Below are 14,863 nucleotides of genomic sequence, written 5' to 3' on the forward strand. Positions count from 1 at the left end.
CTGGAAAACAGTGGTGAGGACGTCTCGACGGACTGATCGGCCAACAGGCAGCTGCATGTTTAACTTTATCTATGGAGATAAAATATTGTGAAAATGGTCAGGAAAAAAAAAAAAAGACTCAAATCACAGATGAGATAGCTGAAGTTTAATAAAATTTTTGTATTACAATATGTGCATTAAAAACTATTTGGTAATTAAATGTTGGGTAAAAACAGCACAAAGGAATGTCAGGAACTTTCATCTTGGCTGGTGCCCCGTCACCATGGAAACCATGAAGCACTCATCAGTTGGGACATTTATGAGCGTTAAAGCCATTCAATTTCATGGCATCAGTCAAGCTTAAAACATAATCACTGCTTCATTCACATAACTTCACTTTACATGAGGAGGATACGTGGCATAATTGCATCGAGTTAATTGAAAGCACCAAATGGGCATCACGCCTCGCTCGTCTGTCCTTCATTTGTCAGGCGCACAGGAAGACTGTAACAGACTAAAGCTCAGTTTCCTTTTGAGCTTAACCACAGCAGAAGGCTGTTTTACGGTGCTCCACTGAGAACAGCACCCGTGGATGAGATAGGAAAGGTAAATCTGACCCCAACAATGCTAGCAATGAAACAATGATTTTTACCAAACGGGGTGGAGGATTGCATGCATTTCAGCTGGGTAGCACTGATACTGAGCAGGTTAGACTGAATTTAACGCCAAGGATGTGTGGTCAACTCATAATTAACAAAATAAAAAAAGCAAAGTTGTGTAACAATGGCGTAAAAAAAAAAAAAAAAAGCTATTGGTGCTACTATTTCTGATATTATTGGCTCTCCCAAGTACTTTTAAGGACAGGAGTTAAACAGAACATCCCAATAAAACGTTTGCTACTATTTAAACATATGGGTGAAATGACTTCATTTGAAATTCTAGAAAAGTGTTTTTTCAAGAATTCATAAAAAAAAAGAAGAAAAGAAAAAAAAAGTAACCGTAATATGTTAATATATAAACATAACACTGATTGAATATACTTAACTCTAGGTATAAAAATTACTTCATATCCCATGTGGAACTGAAATAGTGGCAAGTGGTAAGGGTCAAGCTTTTACACCCTTTCCATCACTCCGGTCAGACTCGATCAGCGGCTCAATTACCTACAAATAAAGAACAAGTACACATTAATACTGGAACTCAAGGGGAAGCTGCTGTTAGAAAAGACAGGTATGTTAACAGAAACTGAGATTGCAGTGCAGTTTAGTGTACCTCCCCACTGTTCATGACAATTTGGACGCTGCTGTGTGTCTGAAGCAGAGTGGGTCTCGTTCTTACCGTCGACTTCACACATCGTCGTCATCTCGCTTCAGCATCTGGGCCTGCATCTTGGCAATCATCTCTTGCATTCGTCTCAACTGTTCAATAAAGAAAGTTTTGTTGTTTTAAAAAAAAATATGTATGGCTCTATTGGCCTTTATGTTGAAAGTTGCTATAGAGGAAACTTGGGTGGAGGGGGGGTAAGACATGGAGTAAAGGGCAACAGGCCAGGATTTGAACCTGTGCCGCCTGAACAAGGGCAAGAGACCCTGTATATAGTGCACCTGCTCAACCCACTGAGGTATCCGGGGCCTGCTACTCGCTAAGCTTATGATGAGTCTTTACCCGTTCCACACAGCCGTCATACCACATCAACCCAAAGCTGCCCTGATGTTTCCCTTTGGCAATTCACACAAACAAAAGGCAGCACAGAACATCTGCATCACACGTGCTGTGTGCTCCTAGGAACCTGAGCGCGGTTCATATGAGCGGTGTGTTGCACAACGCAGGAAGCTTGTTTCTCCTTCCTTTTCCTCTGTTACTACCTTTTAAGGCAGCACAGATGCACAACAGAGGCAGAATTAACTGTGGCACAGTTTTGCTGACAGCCACCCAGAATAAAGCTGCTACAGTGGTATAACACTGGTTGTGTGAATGAGGGTACTGATCTAGAAGTGGATCTTTTGACTAAAATAAAACAACTGAATGAAAAGAATTATCCATTTAAAATAATACACGACTACTAATACCCAGAATATCTCACCTCAGCCTCCTTCTCCAGCAGGATCATGTCCTTGTCCATTTCCTCAGGCTCTGGCCCCTTCCTGCTTCAGTGACAACTCTAGTTACTTTTGATACTCAAATGTTTCAGGATCAACCACTTACCATTTTTCTTTAATAATAATAATAATAATAATAATAATAATAATTTAAAAAAATAAATAAATCAGGTGAAAGCAGTCAGAGAGGTTAACATAGTGCATTTGGTTTGTGTGACAACGATTCTGCACAGATATTTTGTGCGTGTCTGTATGAAACAAAGTGCATGTTGTGCCGTTTTAAGCAATATTAGGCAAACAGAGCACAAGCCACATTGATAAAGTGGAAAAAGGGGTCAGTGGGTTAGTTTGCTTTCTTTTGTTGCAGAGAGATAGCTCACGATGGAAAAGTGGGCATCTAGGACAAACAACTAGGAAGAGATGAAAGCAGGAAGAATCAAGAGAGGAAGCAGTGACTTCAAAGTCAGGGGAACAGCTTTCCTCCCCCAAATAGCAAAACACAAAACGGTACCTCCAGCAGTCCACTCAGATTTGGGCAAATAGAGACCAGCCAGCCATCGCTGGACAGGTGGGGAGGCCATGGGATGGCGGTAAAACCGCCCCCTTATCCGTGGTTGGCTTTAGAACAAAGTCTACAACAATTTTTCACAACTACATTATGGGTTAAATGATGATATACCCACACTATGTTAAATCACACACACACTCTAACCCCATTTTAACCTGTAAAGATATGCCAACTACACATGCTTTTTTTTTTCTACAGTTGAACTAATTTTCCAAAACAACCTAAAATGACTCCCAACATTGAAATAAAATTGTATCTACCGCTACAACAGTAGGTCTGATATAGTTAACATGCAAAAAAAAACTGTTAGAGCTAAAACTAATGACACTAACTGGACAAAAATCATACAAATCCACACCAAAGGGGGGAAAAAATGACAAAGATATTTTTAAACAAGAATAATTCCTTGGTAAATAATACATATACACCGCTCTGGATGTTTAAACTTGATTATGTCACAGGTTCATTCATGAGTGATGTGACTGAGCCAGACACCAGTGTACATCTATAACCTTTATATTCTTTTCAGAGCTTTGCTGTTTGAGATGGGGGAGGGCCGAGAAGCAAGCAGACAGACAAGTACGTACGCAGGTGACAGAGGCAGAATGTAACCATGGGAGGACAACCTGCCACCGCGTTTAAGGCGTTCTGAGCGGAAGTTCTCATAGTGCAGGTCCTGGGTTACTTCTTGCAGGTCCTGCATGTGGGTTCTGTTGGGGTTGAGAAAAAGTCATCAATGAATACACATTCCATAGTTAATGGCATCCAGGTTGCGGTTAGGGGATTACAAGTTCATTTAGATTCTTTAACACTGACATCAGCATGGTCCGCAGCTTGAGGAAGTCATTGTGTTCTGGGTTCTCCACCTCTACCACTCCCCAGGGGTACAGGCGACCCCTGACCTTCTTTCCCTTGGCCTCAATCTGCTGGTTGGATCCTACCACGGCAAAGGGGATGCTGGCCTGGATGAGAAACGTAGCAGTAAATACAGTCTGATTTCATAGTTCAGCCACCCAAAGTGAATAGCAACGACACTTTAATCTCCTCAGAAACAGTGTGAAGACGATGGAAACATCCTACCTTGAGAATCCTGGTCTGCTCTTTGAAGTCTTCATCTTCATCCGACTCAGCATCAGGAAGATGATAGATTTTGATACCATGTTCATCAATCTCATCAAGGATCTTTTCAATATGAAAGCAACAAAACAAGCATTAATATTTGTGTATATTTATGTACAGAAATGAGGAGCAAATTATATGTGTATATATGCATGTGTATAGACAGGAGTATGTATATGTATATGTGTACTGTATATATGTATATATATATACATACATATTTGTAGTTATGTATGGGTGTATGCGTATGTATGGGTATATATATATATATATGGTGTGATTATGTGGGTAAGTAGATATATACTTAGATATAGAGCAGATATAGTATAGTGTAAATAAGTATATTCATATAAATATTCATATGGGCATACTACAAATATATAGACATATTCAACTATATGTAAGTATGTATGTATGCATGTACAAGTATGTGTGTGAGTATAATTACAGTATATAACAATAATAATACTGTTATTTAGCAGTGTGAGTTCAGTGTGTGAATATTTATAAATACAGGTTAAATGATCAGTGAATGGCGGTAGGACTAAATAAGTTTATACTTCTTCATACTCCTTTTTTGACACATGTAAATCAAGATAACTAGTTTTAAAAGATGAAATTCTTGTTTTTTTTTTTGTTTTGTTTTCTTAAACTTCTCATGAAGTGTTGTTTTGTTTTTTGTTTTTTTTACATGTTCAAAAATAAATCCAATCAAAAAAATATCATCATGTTATGTTGAGAAATATTATCACAGATAAAACTAATCATCTAAATCATATCAGATATGAGCACCAAATGTGACATTGAGGTTGCTGTAAGAATAATTACACTATGATGCAGCTACTGTTTTGAGTCAGGAACTGCATTTCTTAAACAACTGGTATCTTTGTTGTCCTCACCCTGCGCTTGAGCCTCTCCCTCTCCTTGAGGGTGAGGGTGTCTGCCTTGGCAATGACAGGAACCACATTGACCTTGTTGTGAATAGCCTTCATGAACTGGACATCCAGAGGTTTCAAGCTGGTTGAAACAGGAAATCAAACAAAAGTGAGGCTCCATCAAGTGCACTGAAATTTAATATAACTTTTCCCAGAAACATGTACACTATTTGTCTGAGTGTGCATGTAAGGACGTACCCATGGCCAAGAGGGGAGATGAAATAGAAGCAGCAGTGAACTCTGTTGTCAACGATGTGTCTCCGGTTGAGACCACTTTCATCGTGGAGGTAGCGCTCAAACTGGTCATCAATGTAACTGATGATGGTGCTGAAACTACAAGAAACAACAAGAAGAGAAGTTCAGATGAAAATACCAAAGCACCAAATGAATACTCATTACAGACGGGATCATTGCACACTTCTGAACTATCGAAGGTTAGTGGGTTCGTTAGTAGTAACCCTCTGGTGCGTCCAAATCCCACGACAGATTTACAATGGCGTAGCAGCGAGACGCAGCCCCACTGAGTCTCCGTTACAACGTGACTCAAAAGTGCAGACTTCAAACTATACGGCAGTTTTTAAAAACTGTGTTGATGATGTAGTCCATGGAAAACTGGAGTTATGATTACTCAAATATACCACGTTTCTTTCTGCATATTGGCATCATGTGTGGTGCAGGTTTGCTGCAGGAAGAACAGCAGCAACAGACCGTTCACAGGAAAGCACTTGCAAACAAAATAGAGAGGAAAAAAAAGAGAAAGAAAAACACAACATCACTTTTCCTACTGATGGAAAAAACGCAACCACATCAAACCAATCAAAAAGTTACATGGCAACACACAGCATTTGGTTGTTGACAGTGCTTTAAATGGAAAAAAATAAGTGCCGGTTCCCCCTATTGACCTGCTGTCTATCATATAAATATGGAAACAAACACGAGTGATACGTGTACAGTATGTCTGTCTGTTTATCTTTGTTTTATTGTACAGAAATGACAAAGAACAAAGACAGTTCTGAATCAGATTCTCATGAGCCAAATTCAAAGTCTCACGGAGCCACGTTTATCAACTTTAACCTTCATGGTGTGAACATGGCATGGTGTGAAAATATCATTGAAAAAATAAAGATATAAAATAAAAGCACCTCAAAAACAAAGAACAAAAATAATATTACAATTTCCTTCTGGAAAATGGATTTATTCTCAGTATCAGGGCCTGGCCTGTCCAAACTCATGCCACTTCATTAATATAATTAATCTTTTTATCTAAAAATGTCTTCAAAAACTCAATATATTGACCAACCATCCACAGAGTCTCTGCATAAACATGTCAAATTATCCACGGTCAACATCACAGCCGTGATTGTTTTCCCTCTGATCCGAAACACCTATGACCACTTGAACGCGTATTCAACAGGAAGTGCTCCATGACGTGGACGTCAAGCAGTTTGCGTCAAAACAAGATGTTTTTTTTTTAAGACTAAACACTGTGTGTGTGTGTGTATATATATATATATATATATATATATATATATATATAGATAACCTATAAACTGTGGAGAGGTCAGAGGAGGCTTCTGACAATTGGGGAAAGTCCTGGTACGCACCCTACGCTGGAAAAAAGTGCTAGTACCAGTACGCTGGGGAGGGGTATAAAGGTGTCGGTACTGTATACCGGTCCACTTAAAGCGCTGGTTGTTGAGGAAGAGAGTAAAGTGGAGGGAGTTTAAAAGGCAGATGAAGTGAATTTTGAGACGCTGCCTCCAGGTGGACAAAAGGAGCAAAGACACACCCGGGAGGTGTCAGGACTGTGATGTGAACCTAAATCTCGTGTTGGACAAGAAATATTTCATTTTGACACCTGATTTATTTTTGGAAATCCAAAATACATGTGACGAATTGAAATTAAAAAAGTGTATATGTATATTTTATATGTGTATATTTGCTAAATTTGTACATAAGTTTTTGAAATTTACAATTTACATTTTCATTCTAATCTATAGAAATGGTTTGTTAAACATCTTTATCATGTTCACTGAAAAGAAAAAAAAAGGTTTTCCTAATCGAATTATAAGTTGTGTGTGATTTTAGGTCAAATGTGTTTGTCAAAATGAAAAAACATAACTGTAAATTCACACAGGTGATTAACAGTTAAGAGATAAACTGTTATGTGGCCCTGTGATGGACTGGTGACCTGTCCAGGGTTTAACCCCCTGCCTCTCACCTGAAATGAGCTGGGATAGGCTCCAGCAGACCCCCGTGACCCCGCAAGGGATAAAGTGGGTAAGATAATGGATGGATGGATGGTAAACAGTTTTTTAGGTGAAATAGAGCTATATTCAAAAATAGTCAGGACTCCAGAGAGTTAACAGGATCTCCACATTAAAACTACACCTGATACACCTGATCTACTTAACCCTGTATCCTATAATAGTTTCTTACCAGTCTTGGCTGTTGATGGCATCTCCATATCCTGGTGTATCTACAACCGTGAGGCGAAGTTTCACTCCTCTTTCCTCAATTTCAACCGTTGATGCCTCGATCTGAACCGTCCTTTCTATCTTTTCTATTATAGAAAAACATTGAGAATAAAACTTAGAGTCAGTCCATAACTTAATTGGCTTTATTCAGATTGGGCTGTAAATACACATGTCGCTTTAGTTTTACAATAAAATGAAAATATAACCACCTAAGCGTGGAGGATTAAGTGAATGAGTGTTTCTACCTGCTGCTCCAGGAATGACTCTCTCGGGGTAAAGGTCAGTGAGGAAGAGGCTGTTGATCAAGGTGGATTTTCCAAGTCCAGATTCACCTTTAGACAACCAAGCAAATTAATTAACTGTACACTGCTAAATATTACATGAGTGAGGTTACGTAGCAAAAACATATCCTGAAGCAGAGCTAAGCAAAAATAACAGATCCATACATAAAAAACACGACATGACAATAATCATACACCATTAAGTAAAGAGAAATCCCACCATCCTGTGACTAGGAAAAAAAAACCCACTGGCACAACTTTAATCATTTCCAAAGTGCATTTAGAGAGGAAACTCTATGGCGGTTCTGCAGCCGTACTAGCACTCCTGAGAACAACTTTATACTTTGACAAATGTGTTTCAGCTCGCAGCCTTCCTCCGGGCCATCATGACATCCTGTTCTAAAGATCATGTTACTGAAAACAGGAGATTCATCACAGCTACATGGACAGGGATTTCTCCCCCAATTCAAACGGTTAACACACAAGCAAAGGCTTTTTGTAAGGACACATATTTTGGTTTCTCATGTTTGCCACTTCAATATTTTAAGATGATACGGATCATCCTACAAATAGATTAGATTTATTTGAAGTTAAAGTTTACAGAGTTGACACTTCTTCAAAACTTCTGCCATCGTGATATCATTCCTGACTGATGGAGATCCACTCTTGCTGTATTACTGCCATAGGTTCATCACACCTTGTAATTTCCATCTTGTTTACTCGCTTCAGTAGCTTTTGTGGTTCCCATCAAGCACCAACATAGCAACTTCCGGGTTTAAGATGACAGAGATATTGCAGAAATTGCAGTTCCTCAATCGATGCGCTTAGCGCCCGGCATAGCCAGTGGCTAGCTGTCATTAGTTTTGCTACTTTGCGCTTTTTTTTGTTGTTAATTTTACCATGACTGGATGTGCGTTGGCTAATAAACTCGTTATGCGTGGGTTGTCTTAGCGCCACCAAAGCAATATTTGAATCATGAGATCCAGATGTTAGCTGGTAGCTCCGCAGCTCCTCTGGCATTGATCGTTTGAAGCAGCGGGAGCTACAACAGGACCTGCACTAAATCAGCCCGCGGTGCTGTTAGCAGCAAGCTGAGCACCCGCAGATCCCAGAGGACTTCTTCCGGATTTTTTATTATTTTTCTGATTTAATATGACGTAACATTGTTTAGTATCACAGGGTAACATGAGGTAAGCCAGAGAGGCTGAAATAGCTAACAGTGATTCCAATAAGGGGCTTGCTCTGCCCAGTAGCAACATGGCGCTGTGCAGTATGAAAAAAAAAAAAATCTATGAGTGATGTCACGGGGATTTATCCAGTTCTTCTTATACCGTTTTCCAAACATCCACAGCTGGCAATTTTCCAGAATGTTTAACATGACAAAAAAACACAACCAATACTGTACATGTACATTGCCAAAAATTGTAGCTTTATATATGGGAGAGGAAAAGACTAAAGTGAAAAATGTGTCAAGTGTCTTTGTGAGGTTAATAATTATATATAAAAAATACAGGAAACACTGATTTATTTAATATCTGGGTTACAGACTAAAAATAGCATTCAGTATGTATTCTTTCAGCGTAATGACCAAAAGGTTTCACTGTCTACTGCAGGATTCAGTCCCTCGAGGCACACAGGCTGCATTCCTCTCTGGTTTATTTTAAAACAGAAGGATGAGCAATGTTCTGGGGAGCTTCTACCCTCCCCCCTTTCAAACAAGCACTGAGATTCTCACAGTCAATCATCTGGAATTTACACTGCTGCTTAAGCCAACTGAGCAACGACGCTGGTGTTACAGCTGATGTTTTCCTCAGACTGTATACGAAAAGTAAAAAAAATGTATCTATTTTTTTAAACAGCATCCCTCAGAATGTTTACACTTGCTGTCCAAAGATAAACTGTCTTAACTAAAATTATTATTTACTAAGATTAATAAAAATCAGCTCAACACTACAGAAAAATGATTAAAGGAAAACAAAAATATAAATTACTCACCAACAACCATAAGGGTGAACTCAAAACCTTTCTTGACTGATTTGCGATGAACCTGATTTGGAAGGTTGGCGAATCCAACATAACCCGGGGTCTCGGGGTTGGTGAACTGCCCCTGCTGTAGAAAATGAGAAAACAAAGAATCATCATGAATAATAAGAAAAACAGGGGCTTCTGAGTGACTACCATTACTTATTCACAATACTAGAAGGCTTTGGTTTTGGCACCTCCTTTCTGGGCAAAGATTTTGTATTTGACACTTTGGTTCACACCAACAAGTCAGTTTCAATAAAACAGTTTTACAAACCTAGGTTAAATACACATGATTATTTACTGCCTAGCAGTTTCAAAAGTACTCTCAATACGGCCAAAGGACCTGGAAAGAAAGTCATCCCTTAGTCCTTGCAGCTACAATAAACTCTGGAAAAAAGCCAGTAGGCCTAGACTTCTCTTTTCAGTTTAATGGTCCCTGTTTTTATTCCTAAATCATTTCTCAAATAATTGAATAAACACTCATTTACATCTATAGGATAATATTCTGGAGGTCAGAGCAGTTGGAGGAAAAGTCCCCAGTGTGGTCCCTCATGGAGCAGTTTTGAAGTAACCCGCTGCCGCTCCACTCATTAATCTGCATCCCTTTGCCTCAGAGTAAACAACACTAAACAAATGACCCCATCTTATGTAAGACCTTAAGAATATGGCACCAGTTCAGGACACATTTCAAATTAAAAATGGCCTTTCTCCACCCCTGTATTGGCCAATGTAAAATTGGCCCCATCTCTCCAACAGAGGAATAGGAGAAGAGTCATATATGCAAGCAACCTTTTTAAGGAATAACTCTTTATCCCATTCTAATGGCTTAATTAGGATTTTGGTAAACCCTGGATACTGATCCAAACCTGAACCTAATGTGCCCCCTGGTGTGGCGACGGCAAGGCCCCCCTTGCCCATATGTTCTGGAAAAGCCCCAGTTTGATGCCATTTTAGGCAGAGATTTTTAATACTTTCTTCTTTATCTTCAATAAGGATATAGATCCCAATCCAGCAACAGAGCTTTTTGGGGTAATACCACAGGGGGTACAGATCAGAGGTTATCAAGCAGAGGCAATAGCCTTCTCTCCTGTGTCGGCCAGACACTTGATCCTCTTGGAATGAAAGAAAGCTTTTTCAAAAACTCACGAGCGTTTGTAGTAGAGGGCAAGTCCCATCTCAAATTTCAACAATCAACCATACTTGAGTTTGCTGAATGAAAGGTGCAATCGGGTATATGTTACTTGTGATATTTCACTACTGTTGTAAGTCTCAGGAAAACTACATGTAGTCTAGGCTGAGTTGTTCCTGCATCTTGTTTCTTTAACATGTGGTAGCAAACTTGGATGTCTGATTCATGTCTTTTTGTGCTGCCTCTTGAATGTGCTTCATACTTTATTTATTATATAGATTTAAAAAAACAAACACAGACAACAACCTTTTGATAAAAATAAAAAATAAGCCAGGGTGGAGTTGAACCAGGAGGCTGAAGCACCAGTTGATGCATAAACCTAACAGCCAGTTACAAGGTCTAGGAGCAGAATCACTGAGGAGAATAAACAACGTATTTACAGTAAGCTATTCCATACAGTGTACCATACAAAGAAAAGATGAGAGTATATGTTCTTTTTGCTCTTCAGAATATTGTAAGTTATATAAAGCATGCATTACTTGTGTCTTCAGTAATGATCCAAACTGATAAACTAGACAAGCATTGTGATCCAACACTGCCTTTGTCCTCTCAGGCTACATGAAGCTAAATCAGTGGGTAATCATGAGACTTACCACTCAACACCAACAACACTGTCACAATTCTGTTCTGAACAACCACCCGAGTCATTAAACAGAGAGATTTTACTTTGTGAACAAAATCGCACATTCTAGGAGGAGCTTTTCTCACCAAGGACACACACACACACACACACACACACACACACACACACCGTTGGTATGTGTCCTGGGTGAAATGCAAATGTCAACACACTCAAGATGCTTTGATTTCCATGATGATTTATAACTCAGATTTGATCATTCAAGCAACATTCAGGTTATCAGAGACTCTTGTGGCCATATTCCTAAGAGAGTCAGCACAAATATGTCTTATGTGGCTGGGCCACCTATTCAGCTGATCATTAGACCATTCAAGTTGTAATTGGGATGTCTGACTTTTTCAATTCCTAGAAAAAAATTATAATAATTGTAGAGGAAAAAGAAAAAAAAAACACTGTCCAAACTCCACTTTCAATCAGATCACCAAGGATGCATGATAATACCAAGTCTCAACAACGTCTGACACACAGCCCTAGCCCATCTATATACAAAATAACTGTGAAATAAGTTACCTGACAACATCAAAGAAAAAATATTGCACAATTCAAAAAAGAATTTAAAAACAATACTCTGGATATTTATAGACACGGTGGTATATAATCACGATTTTGGGGGAAATTGAACTGAATCTCTGGTATTATGTTTGGTCTTGGCTGTGTATGTGTATTTATATGTATAGTTGGTTGGTATGTGTGTACGTGTGAAAATCTATGTGTATATGAGTATGTGCACTGTATATGGGTGTAGATGCAAGCATGAATGCATCAATGTGTATATGTGCGTATTGTATATACGCATGCTATATATGATTTGATGGTATAAAGGTTAGGGCATCTATAAGCTTGTTAGTTTCAGCCCTTACCCTTTCGGTCAGACCTATGTACCCTTTTTCGTTTTGTTGGAAGGACTTTTTTTTTAAATTTTTTGCTGATCGAAAATAAACAAACTCAAACTGTGCTCTAAATACAGGTTATAATGAGGGGTTACAGGTTTCATTTTTCAAAGGCTTACCTTCATTTTGTCAGCCTGAGACATGTTCTCCTCAATCAAGCTGAAAGAAAAAGCAGACTTTTTCTAAACACAGTGATATGCAGAGACAACCACAGCTGTAAAATGAATCTCACATCTGCAGTTCCGTCTCATATTTCCTGCTGTGAAGGTAACTCATGTTACTCGTGTTATCACGTAAAAGCCCAACTGTCAGCGAGAGACAGGAAGTCTGATTTGAGAGGCTGTATCTCACCACAAACCTGCTTCCCTTGTTCAGGATTAACCCCAACCCCCCTTCAAACACTATGATATGCCCAGGAGACATGAAAACATGCTTGACACTCCAGTTCGTCCATCTCTATGATTTCCACCACATGCTTTCTTTGTTTCTACACATTTTACTGTATTGTATCACCAGAGGTGTCAAGTAAAGTACAAATACGTCATTACCTTACTTAAGTAGAAATTTTGGTTATCTATACTTCACTGGAGTAATTATTTTTCAGACAACTTTGTACTTTTACTCCTTACATTTTCACGCAATTATCTGTACTTTTTACTCCTTACATTTTAAAAACAGCCTCGTTACTCTATTTCATTTCGGCCTTTAAAAAAAAACTATCCAGTTAAATTGCTCCATCCGGATAGAGTGAATTTGGTTGTGGTTGTTTCAGATGTTCTTGTCCAGTTTTGTTCTTACATCCGTTCCCTCAGATTCCTGCAACTAAACTTGGATGTACATTCCAATAAACATTAGGATAAATGATAACATGCCTCTGAAGTTTGACTTTTTGCACCATTACAATACTTATAGGCAACTAGTCATCATATCTCCTGCTCTCTGAAACACATGTTAATGCTCAATAGTACACATATATGGTTCTTTAATATGTTTGCAATATACTAAAATGCATTCATTTTCAATGGCTTTTGTCCTTAATAGCTTTTTTCCCCCTTACATTACTTTTACTTTTATACTTTAAGTAGTTTTGAAACCAGTAGCCTACTTTTATACTTTTACTTGAGTAAAAAACTTGAGTTGATACTTCAACTTCTACAGGAGTATTTTTAAACTCTAGTATCTATACTTCTACCTGAGTAATGAATGTGAATACTTTTGACACCTCTGTGTATCAGCAGTTTAAGTGAACTGAGACTGCTAACACGCCCACAGCTAGGGTGGACACGGCTCTCTTTGCAAACGACCGGCAGAAAAAAAACGTTTCGACCCCCATTACCTGAGTAAAAAGCGAGTTTAAGGGCTGACTAACTTCAAACTAACCAAAGACTGACGCTAAACACGATGAGCACCACTAGCTAGCTAGTGCTGCATTACTGGTAGCTGCTGAAACAGAGTTTAGCTCGTTAAAAGTTAAATATTAACCACAGCAACCACCGTTACTGATATCAGTAGGACATAAAAGACTCATTTGTTATGATATCAGTTCAGTAAGTGGCCAGATTAAGGCTGAATTATGGTTCCGCGTTAAAAATCGACGCAGAGCCTACGCCGAGTACGGCGTAGGGTACGCCGTAGGGCTGATTTATGGTCCGCGTACGGTGCGCGTCGCCGCGATCCCTACGTCGTAGGCTACGCCGTCGGTTTAACGCAGAACCATAATTCAGGCTGTGGGCTCTACGTCGGTGTAACGCAGAAGCATAAATCAGTCCTAGCCGTGTAGCTGAGCGTGCAGGATGTCCTCTCTCTCTCAGCTAGCGCTACTAGCGTCCCCGCTCAGCCCGCGGTCCCTCCGACATCTGCACAAACACTCATCAATAACCCGGTAACTGCTGCAGACGGCCGTGTGAACTCACGGTGAGCCCGGGACGAGGTGGTGTCGGGGAGCGGCGGCAGACAGGCGGGTCTCGGCAGCAGCAGCGACCTGGCGGAACCTCGGATTCTTCAGATTCCGGTGCAGCAGCAGCTTCCTCCTCCAGCCGGACCGCAGGGGGGAGAGGGGGGGGGACTCATCACTGCTGCAGGCTCACACGTTAATATAATACATCCATGGCTCACACTCATAACATGGGGCTCTTCTATGTGCACACATGGATTTAAGAATTATTGAGGGAAATAATTTAAATTATTTCGTCTCTCTTCCTTGTCATTCATTCATTCATTCATTCATTCAATCATTCTTGAATTAATCACAGTCTTGTCAATACAACCCAGCTGGAGCACTTCCAGGACACTTCTTTGGACACTTTAGCTTACACAGATCGAATATAATACATATAATATAATTCATAGTTTCATATTTTAAACTGAATCCATATACAGACACACATATATATATACACACACATACATATATACACATACACACACATATAATATATATATATATATATATATATATATATATATATATATATATATATATATATATAAACCTGTAAGGTGACCTTGGGTGACATGAAAGGCGCCTCTAAATAAAATGAATTATCATTATTATTATTATTATTATTATTATTATTATTATTATTATTATTATTATTAATTATTATTATTAATTATTATATATACATATATACACATACATATATACCCCTATATATATAT

General features: G+C 39.0%; 1 protein-coding gene across 4 annotated transcripts; it reads right to left on the reverse strand.

Annotated features, from left to right (window-relative positions):
• Positions 1–123: 123 nt before the first annotated feature.
• Positions 124–14,239, reverse strand: septin2 (septin 2). 4 transcript variants are annotated; one of them, XM_061732610.1, is made up of 13 exons: positions 14,116–14,239; positions 12,322–12,361; positions 9,454–9,568; positions 7,423–7,509; positions 7,140–7,263; positions 4,899–5,033; positions 4,665–4,782; positions 3,727–3,828; positions 3,463–3,608; positions 3,273–3,356; positions 2,063–2,123; positions 1,318–1,397; positions 124–1,142 (listed from the first exon to the last, which is right to left on the reverse strand). In XM_061732610.1, exons 2-12 carry the CDS (start codon positions 12,343–12,345, stop codon positions 1,326–1,328), a joined length of 1,068 nt encoding a protein of 355 aa, XP_061588594.1. In that variant the 5' UTR covers positions 12,346–12,361; positions 14,116–14,239; the 3' UTR covers positions 124–1,142; positions 1,318–1,325. The 4 variants fall into 4 exon arrangements, with proteins under 4 accessions (XP_061588594.1, XP_061588593.1, XP_061588592.1 ...); XM_061732609.1 differs by having other exon boundaries at positions 2,063–2,126; XM_061732608.1 differs by having other exon boundaries at positions 3,234–3,356.
• Between the last annotated feature and the right edge of the window lie 624 nt (positions 14,240–14,863).

This window comes from Cololabis saira, chromosome 10, assembly GCF_033807715.1.
Source record: "Cololabis saira isolate AMF1-May2022 chromosome 10, fColSai1.1, whole genome shotgun sequence".
In the NCBI taxonomy this organism is placed as follows: domain Eukaryota; kingdom Metazoa; phylum Chordata; class Actinopteri; order Beloniformes; family Belonidae; genus Cololabis; species Cololabis saira.